The following is a 9,318-nucleotide window of genomic DNA, read 5'->3' as shown; positions in this document are numbered from 1 at the left end:
AAGAGAAGGGGGAAAAAGGGGAAGGGGGAAAGGGGAAGGGAGAAAGGGGGAGAGGCAGGAAAGGGGGACAAAAAGGGGGAAAGGGGAGGAAAATGGGGGAAGGAGGGGAGAGGGAGGAAAAAGGGGGAGATGGGGGAAAAAGGGGAAGGGGAGGAAAGAGGGGAAGGGGAAGAAAAAGGGGAAGGGGAGGAAAGAGGGGAAGGGGAAGAAAAAGGGGAAGGGGGAGGAAAAAGGGTAAGGGGGGAATAAAAAGGGGAAAAGGGGGATAAAAAGGGGGAGATAGGGCGAAAGAGGTGAAAAGGGGGGAAAAAAGGGGAAAAGGGGGGGGGAAAGGAAGCACATTTGCAAACTACACTGGTAGGATGCTCCAGCTTGCACCCATAGAGGTGATTTATTACAGACAGACCCATTTGTCGTTCTACCGAAGGTGCCGGGAGCGTCCGAGCGGTTCGGAGCCCGGAACCAGCCCCGGGACAGCAGCAACAGCCGCGTCCTCCCCGCGCTGAACCGTACCTGAAATCCCCGTTCGTGACGGGGTATTTGTCGATAGCAAAGGGCTTCACCGTCACCTCCCTGACGGGCCCCTCTTCGTTCCTCTTCTCCAGGGAACTGGATCCCATCTGAAACTTCCCCCCAGGCAGCTGCACCATGTTTTCATCCTTTCCAAATGCTAAAAGTGAAGAAATGCGGTATAAGTTTCATTTTTAAATAGGACCGCGCGGGAAAACACACATTATTTACCAGAAAATCACTTTATGCACTGGAAGGCGGGTGCAATATAGTAAGCGACTGCGACCGGCAAGCTTAAAATATTTTAAAGTCACGTTTTTGGTGTTTCTTTTAGGAAAGGCACAGTTCCGGCCTGGTGCAATCAGCAAGGCAGCCCCTTTAAATTAATATTTAGTATTTTGCTGCCATTAGGAGAAAGGGAGAAAAAAAGTGATGTTATGGCTTTCGTGCAACGAGAAGCAAGAAAACGAGATGCAAAAGCCACCGCAGCCCGGGGCGGGGAGCTCACCCCGGATCGCCCCACAGCACAGCAGCAGAACCAGTCCCACCGCCCCCGGAGCCATGTCCGGGAAGGGGAAGGAAGGGGAAAGGGAACCAGCGGGCTCTGACCCAGAAGCGGTGGGGGAAAGTGTTTCCGGGATCTGCCCCCCACGCGTGGCACCGCCCGCGGGAACCACGCGGTTGTGCCGGAACAGGAGCACATGGTTTGGGGTTTCTTTTTTTTTTTGTTTGTTTGTTTGTTTTGGTTCTTCATGCAACTTTTGCTTTCCTTATTAAACTGTCATTACTGTGATATCAAGTTTTCTTGCTTTCCTTCTATTTTGTCTCCGTTCCATGGAAGAGGGGAGTCAGCAAGAGATTGGTCAGGTGTTTGGCTGTTGACAGAGGTCAACCCACCACACCTGGTTTTAAATCCGTTCTGTCAGGATTGTTTGAATAGGTGCTTTTATGGTCATTCCGCAGCCACCCGTGACTAGGGAAGGAGGCTCCCGATTCTTAACAGACCAAAGCTGGATTAGGGAAAGTTGTTGAAGCTGTTCCCCCCCCCAAACCCACCCCTCATCCCACCAGGCTCCATCTGAAGGCGCAGTTCCGCCCAGATGCGGCACGCTGCCATTGACCCACTAATAGCTTAATGCAGCAGAACAGCATCAAAAATCTACCAGTGTGTTATAACACGCAACAGTTTGTTCACCACACTTCAACATTTCCAGGTTAACTCGCTCGGTTTTACCTGTGAGCAAGTACAGAACTATGAAGCGATTGGCTTAATTTAGCTTTACGATGAATTAACAAATTCCAGGTCTGAGCCCACATCCCTCCAGCGGCAGAGCCTGCAGCAGTGATTTCACAGTCCCCCCCCCCCAGGAGAAGGAATGTTCCGAGGCCAAGTATCCGAATCAATAACCGAGTCTGGCAGGCAGAGCTGGGAGTCAGGAACGGCAGCTCAAGGAGCCGCCGAAGGCTGAAGCACAACGCTCGAGACCTTGGCCCCAACAAGGTAAAGTTTTAAATAACTGACACACATAAAGCACAGAACATAACAGTTTATTGGGTAAAAAGGAAAGCAACTTCAGTTGTACACTTCAGTGAAATGAAAAATAAATAACTGATTTTTAGAGCCAAATATTGGAACGGTTGCTAATATTTTGAGTGGCCGCGTTTACCGGAGAGGGGCTGCTCGTTGCAGCAGAGTAACTTCTGTCGCTGGGAAAATCCACCAGGGCTAAGAAAAGAGCGCCTGTGAGTGGGGTTCTTAAAGACATTCCACGGGGCACCACCGGAGCTGACCACCGTCGCAGCGGCAGGTCCAACTCAGCCTTTAAGAGAGGACATTCCAGCTCGCATAATTTCATCCACCAAGAGAATGTTGCTGGCGATCACCGTGCTAGAAATATTAAATAAATATTGTTATAATATCTGTTTTGACAGAGTTCAAAAACAACTCAGCTTCATTTCTGCCTTTCAAGGCAGCTTCCTCTATGTGGGATCCGTCGATTCCATATCACTCTCTCAATTTAAACTATCAAACACTCATTGCTATTTAGAGTGAAAATACCGTAACATTTACCATGAATGAAGCAGTTGCTTTTTGACATTATAATTATCCCAGATTCCAGCTGCCGCAGCTACCATCGGCTCACCTACAGAAGAAATAAAATTCTTTAGATAACCAGCTCACACAATTCAAAGCAAGACTTTCCTCTGGCTAACACCCGATATTACTCGCTACACCCAACGCAGCGTTATTGGGTGCTTCATCTTCGCAACAGGCTTGAACACAACGCATTTAAGCACTCCAGCACGCCAACACTGCAGCCACAGGACGCCCACCAAGGCACTCTGCACAGCCTGTCATGAATTAAGGTACAGCTTTTGGCACCTGAAGTGACTTTATTCCTCATGGAGCTGAGCCACCAGTTTCTTACTGGAGCGTCATCCCGTTATCTGAGGAAGTTCTTACCAGTGTTCAGATCGACTCCAGTGAGTTGCCCCGATTCTGCGTGCTCTGTCTGAACCTTCACCAGTGTTTCCTGGGGATCGTAACCAGAGTTCTGAGCGAGAACCTTCGAGAGAACAGAGACATCAGTTCCCGTTGTTAATGAAAAGAGACCTCCAGCAGAAAATGCGATGGGTCTTAACGTGCTTTAAAGCCACTTTATTCAGGAGTTGCTTATACCTTAGGAATGATGAGCAGAGCATCGGCAAAAGCTTGGACTCCAAGCTGGGCTCTTCCTTTTACATTTGGTTTATGCTTAACAAGAGCATTAGCTACGGCCACTTCTAGCGCACCCGCTCCTGGGACCACGCATCCTGCAAGGAAAAACTTGGTGTTCAGACTTCACAGTAAGCATCTATTAAAATTCGAATAGTTAAATTTTAGTGTAGTTTGATCTCCTCCCTCTTCCTTAAAAAGACAGCTTGTGTTGATCAGTTAAGTACTTACAAAGTTATCAACTACTTGTAAAATAGGAGGTGTAAGAACAGTAACTAAAAGCATTCCACAGCAAAATACACTCGGCTTGGCGCCTGACTGCACTGGGTACCAAGGAAGCTGATAAAAAATTCCCTAATTTTGAGGTGAATTTCAAGAGAAGATCCTCAACACCGCTGAACAGAGCGGAGACTTACCATCCTCAATAGCGTTTTTAACAGCACGCAGACCGTCTCTCACTGCATCCTTGATTTGCGTGAGCGTATGCTTATTCGGCCCCCTGATCAACAGGGTAACAGAGCGGGGGTTGTCACATTTCTCAATAAAGGTGTATTTCTCTTCACCCTGTAAAACAGGATTACATATTTGTGTCAAGCATTTGCTTAATCAATGTACACATGTACGAAGAGGAAAGCTGGCATCAAGCGAGGCATATATAACCTATCTTCAGTGGAAAGCTTCACTGTACTCACCAATGTATACTCATAGACAAGCCCCGCGTGCCCCAGGCAGTCAGGAGTGAGATCTTCCACAGAGTTCATAGCAGTACCGCCACACGCAAGGGTCAGTCTGAGAGACAACACACACAGCTTAGCACTCGCTTTATGTTAAGCAAAATCTGAAATCACTAACCTAACAATCATATTTCAGCACACAGAACACCACGCTTCCTAGGATTGCAACGGTTTGCTTCTGTTCACGAAAAAGCTCTTCACAAAAACCAGCTTGCAGAATTAAGTCTCCTCTACAGGTGTCTCCATCTGAAGCATACCGATAGCTCAAATTCCTACGTCACTCTATGTGCTGAAATGACGTTTCTACGGTTTGTACAAACTACCCCGAGTTACACCAGTAAGGGCTAAACAGACTGGAGCGGACTTTTTAGTGCAAGTGCTTAAAGGTGGATTCAAGCCAGACTTGACACGCTGTTTGAGTTTGGACGAGCATTTATTTTAACCCTTCCTCTCCCCAGGAACCCACCTTTCCATGTTCCTCCTTTTAGCTCTCCGCAAAGCAACTATTCCTTCTTTCGCAAGCGCATCCAAGGAAAACGGGTCAATTCCCTAGAAACAAAGAATGTGACCATCAGGATACAGACAAAGCTAAAAACACTCATTAGTGTCAGACTGAGAGAGGGTAAGTTCTTCCTCAGGGCCCAAAAAAGATCTCAAGTAGGAACTGTATCCATACATTCAAAAGTACACCAGCCTAAATTCAGCTATTTTTGCCTGAAGAACTATACAAAATGAGTCCAACAGCACACAGCTTGCCTAGAAAGCCAAGGTTTCAAATTAATTTTTCTAGTTAGTTACACCCTTCTTCTCACCTTCTGGTTGATCACAACAAATCCTTTATCTGAATCGCCACAGACTCTTCTTTTCAAGTCTATGATTTTCTTCACTCTGTCTTCAATGAACTTTCTTTCTGCTTTCACTAGCTTCTCTCTCTCTTCAGCACTTTTATAGAAGAATCCAGAGCTCACCTCTCTGAAGGAGGAAAAAAAACCCAAAAAAGCAGTATGACAATTATCCTCTGTGCTGTAGAAATAAGCTTAAGCATAAAGAATAAATCCTTTCATCTACATTCTTAAAAAAATAATCAAAACAAAACAAGAACCCTGCCCCAAACCAGCATGCTGTTCCTGCTCTCTAGCTCAGAGCTTTTCCATTTGAAACTGAGCAAACTCTAAAGTATATTTAGATGTTCGCTCTAAAATATAAAATTATGCCCAAGAAAGGAAAGACTTTCAGCCTTTTTTCAATGAAACAAAATAAAAACCACTATGAAGCTCTGTCTCTCAATGACATTTTCTCAGCCACCAGCTTCCCTTTTCCAAAAAACGATGGCAGAAGAAAACGTACCGTCTTTCTGAATACACATAAAAGGAATGCAAACCCTTCCAATGCAGAGGAAAAGTACAGATTATTCTGCAAATTGTTACACCTCTTCCATCCCACCTTCTACATGACCCGCCTTGCTCTAGAAGACTCTATGCAGTCCTCTTGGGTTTTGTTTAAGCACACCTTAAATAAAAGTGTTTTAAGACAGGAGCATTTTCTGCTCCTCACCTTGTTGCTGCGTACTTACGTCTTCTCATATTCTAGAGATACATTGCAAGTAAGAACATAAGCATCTTCCACTCTTTTCTTCATGTCAGGATGACGAGCACCATGATCCAAAACCAGCCCCCTAATCAGCCTGAAAGATTAAGAAGCGTTTTGTGTGTCAACCCACACATGCAGAAGACAGACACTTCATGGAAGTGCAGACTAGTCAGAGAATTAACAGTGCAAGTGGTCCAGCAGGCACCGCCTGTGCGCTTGTGTTAGGAGTAAACAACGATCATGTATCCCAGTTCCAAGGGCATGCCCGTTCTCACATAAAAAGCATACCAAACGCAGTGTGAAAAGGGAATTTATTCTGGCATAGTGTCTGACTGCATTAGCTACTGAGGAAAGCTAGTGCAGAATTCGTCCATGCCGCTGAGGTAAATAGAAAGTTTATGGAATATCCAACTAGAGGACTACAATCCAGTTTCCATTTATCAAGTGCTATTTTGTACTTGTAACGAACGGGTAAAAGGCTAAAGCATAATGGAGCCACAGACACTATTACTAAGAAACAAAGTTATTTATTCAACATTGTTATATAAAAGTCAAAGCCAGTGTTATTCTTAGCTATTCAAAAATGTCATCAGGGAATCAGGTTCAGCAACTGGGGAACCTCCGCTGTCTAGATAGTCTATGGCTGAAATCTTTACTTCTGCCTTTCTTTCACCCCTTCCCTAATAACTTTTCCAGCAGTAGCTTCAGGACACACAAGTTCTTCTAAAAAGAAACAAAACCCCACAGACTACTCCAACATCAGGGCACTATTAAACTGAAGCTCAAAGACACGCGTTACTTACGTTGTGTCAGTTTCTGATTTGTGCTTCATCTCCATAATCTCTACCATGTGGAGGTCAATAGGCTCATCTGGTTTTCTGACTGTCAAAACAGAATCTACTACAGCCTGGAATAGAGGGGAGGGAAAAAAGCCCCAAAAGGGCCATTAGTCTTCCAAAGTGCAAGTTCACATCTTTCCATCCACCCTTCATTCAAGTAATAATCACAGCACTTTAAAACGTGAACCTCTTCACACACAAGGAGGCAGAACAGACATGTACACTTGCCTCTGTTAGGATGTCAGCAAGCTCGGTATGAACTTTAGTGCGGAGAGATGTTCTGGCAACATCTATAAGGGTCTCCCTGTCCATTTCCTTGGTTACTTTGACCTGCTCCAAAACTTCAAGTGCTTTTTCCTTTGCTATCTCAAATCCTTCTGCTACTATTCTAGGGTGCAAACCCTAATGCAAGAAAAAAGGGAAATAATTAAACAATAGAAGACAAAATGGTACTTGTTCACAAATAGAACCTGTGATTTCAACATACCATGTAACATCAAAACACAGGGAATATGCATCCTACACAGACGAGAGAATGTACTGTCCTTCTGAATACATATAAAAGGAATGCAAATCCTTCCAATGCAGAGGAAAAGTACAGATTACTCTAGCACAGAACTGAAACCAAGGGAACTAGAAAGCACACTTGGGTGTTCACTGTGCATTATGAATGCCTATTCTGCAACTCATAATATCCAAAATACCTACTATCAGAGAGGACGTCCTTGTTAATGTGCAAGTAAAAGAAGCATTTTAGCTCATACAAAACAGACAGAAGTAACAGCAGGTATCAAACAAAACCTTATTAAAAGCTACAGTATCCACAATAAGTGGTTTTGATTTTGAACAAGTTTAAGTCCTCTTCTCCAGCTTTTCCCCATTGTACAAGTTCTGTGATGTGCTTGTTTTAAGCAGAAATATTCATTTTCAGGTTTGACTTAGGAGTATTAAGCATTAAACAAAAAACAAATTGACTGGTCTCTGAAGAAGTTCTTAACTTGTCCACCTACAAAAGAAATACTGCCTACATACCTCAGAAATATAGAGATCTGCCTGCTTTAGGAGTTCTCCAATGATCAAGACGTTTGATGTAGTACCATCTCCAGTGATGTCATCTTGCGCTGTTGCTACTTTTGCTATCAAGGAGGCTGTGGGGTGTTGTATTTGCTGAACAAAAACCAAGAAGCTGAGCAGTAAGTCTTACTGCACTGGTACAGGAAGCAAGCACTCTGAGATCAGCTTAACAAAATATTTAAGAACTAGTTCATGTTTTCATCATTCAGGCCATTTCAGCAGGTTTCAACAAGTAACACCAATTAACAACAACCACCACTTTGACAATAACTTGACTGAATTAATCCACATAACACTATTTTCCCCCTCGGATTATACATCTATACACATAAATGTTGAGTGCCAAACTAGTCCTCAACTCATTATAGGCTTGACAGAGCCCTTTTCCCCTTTGGATGCACCATCACAACTAGATTGTTGCTGGCACTAAAACCAGCATGTTTAGAGTTAATTTAGGAATCTGCATGAAAAGTGCTGAACATACCCTAAGTGGTTTGCTATTCCTTTGGCAGCCTATTTTACTCATTCTAATGAAATTAAAGAACATGAATTTGCTTCTTGCCAGTTCTTCTGTTAAGTAGTACATTTGGTGTTCAAGCTATGAGCACTGTGCCTGTCTGGCCAAACTTCACAGCCACCACACATGACCTTAAGTTACTTACAGAAATCAGTCTTTTAATTGAAGGAACACACACATCACTTAGCATCTCCAATGACTGAGTGAAGAATATTTTAACGTGGGTTGAAGCCTATGAACCTACAGAACACTATCCACATTTGAAGAGGTTGGCGCTTGGTAACTGTACTAGAGCAAGACAAAATCCAATGGGACCATTTATACTGCTGTTTAGCTTTTTATCATTATTTTCTTTAAAGTATTGCCTTTAGTGTGAAAGAACCGATTTAACAGTTTTTTTCTTGTCCGCCAGATCACCATGTATATCAACTCCAATACTTTACACTGAATTGTAACAGGCAGCTAGTGGAGTGTAATACCCCACACGCACTAACAGGCCGTCTTCAGCCAGGGGATGGGGGTACACCCCAACCCAACAGCCCCAGGGCTCACGTGAGACGCCGTGGGGCGACACCACCCCTCATGCAACCTTCACTCCTATGGTGCGGAAACTGTGATACAACCCCAGACCCGATGGGAAAGTGATATGAGCTGCACCCATCACCCAGATTTAAACTCTTCCCAGGCCACGCACCCGTGAAGAACTCTTGCTGTTCTAGGCCTACTTAAGCACAACACAAATACGCTTCCTGTAAGCAAAACGGAAGGCGACTGAAGTGCCAGCATCATTATTTAAACAGCTCGTGTTTCCTTTTTAATTGCCAAATGAGCACACAAACTTCATTCAACGTCTACCAAGGTGCACTTCTCTACCTTCCTCCCAAGGGACATTTGCCCCTCAACGCACAGAGCTAAACACCACAGAAATACAGGCTGGGGGCAGCAGGGGACGTGGTTGCCCCTCAGCCAGAGGCACTCAAAGAGAATACCAGCACGCTCCTGCCTCCCTAAGTCCCGTCGTCCCGTCCCTCCGCCCCCCCCGGGCACCCCAAGGTTCCCACCCCCGCGAAGGCAAGAACCAGCTCACCATTTCCTGCAGCAACACGTTGCCATCTTTGGTCAGCTTGATGTCTCCAGCCCCCGACACCAGCCTGCGGGCGACAGGAGGCGGGTGAGCAGTCTCTCCCCCCAACCCCCGGGCCCCGCCACACGTGCTCGGCCAACGGCCCGCACCGCTCCCTCTCCATTCATTCAGCCCCACCCGACCGGGCGGCCTCCACCTTTGTTCCCGCCGCATGGCGGAGGCGGGAACACCGTCCCCGCCTTCTCCCCCCCCCG

The 9,318-nt window shown here is 45.3% G+C and overlaps 2 protein-coding genes across 2 annotated transcripts in view; both read right to left on the bottom strand.

The window, feature by feature from the left end:
* The window catches only part of SUMF2 (sulfatase modifying factor 2), a 5,471-nt gene extending 4,398 nt beyond the window's left edge, over window positions 1-1,073 (bottom strand). The window contains exons 1-2 of the mRNA XM_009885148.1: window positions 998-1,073; window positions 514-670 (exon numbers count right to left, since the gene is read on the bottom strand). Coding sequence (XP_009883450.1) covers window positions 514-670; window positions 998-1,073 — 233 coding nt within the window. The remainder of the gene's footprint in view (window positions 1-513; window positions 671-997) is intronic.
* A 969-nt stretch (window positions 1,074-2,042) lies between these two features.
* On the bottom strand, window positions 2,043-8,871 carry CCT6A (chaperonin containing TCP1, subunit 6A (zeta 1)). The gene is made up of 13 exons (XM_009885146.1): window positions 8,854-8,871; window positions 7,422-7,556; window positions 6,618-6,791; window positions 6,354-6,457; window positions 5,534-5,644; window positions 4,773-4,932; window positions 4,427-4,509; window positions 3,919-4,015; window positions 3,643-3,790; window positions 3,191-3,324; window positions 2,975-3,077; window positions 2,582-2,654; window positions 2,043-2,398 (listed from the first exon to the last, which is right to left on the bottom strand). The coding sequence occupies exons 1-13, from the start codon at window positions 8,869-8,871 to the stop codon at window positions 2,326-2,328; spliced, it is 1,413 nt and encodes a 470-aa protein (XP_009883448.1). The 3' UTR covers window positions 2,043-2,325.
* Between the last annotated feature and the right edge of the window lie 447 nt (window positions 8,872-9,318).

The sequence above is a fragment of the Charadrius vociferus genome, unplaced genomic scaffold (assembly GCF_000708025.1).
Source record: "Charadrius vociferus isolate BGI_N301 unplaced genomic scaffold, ASM70802v2 scaffold54, whole genome shotgun sequence".
In the NCBI taxonomy this organism is placed as follows: Eukaryota; Metazoa; Chordata; class Aves; order Charadriiformes; family Charadriidae; genus Charadrius; species Charadrius vociferus.
The sequence above is the reverse complement of the archived record's forward strand: the minus strand, read 5'-3'. Positions and strand labels throughout refer to the sequence as shown.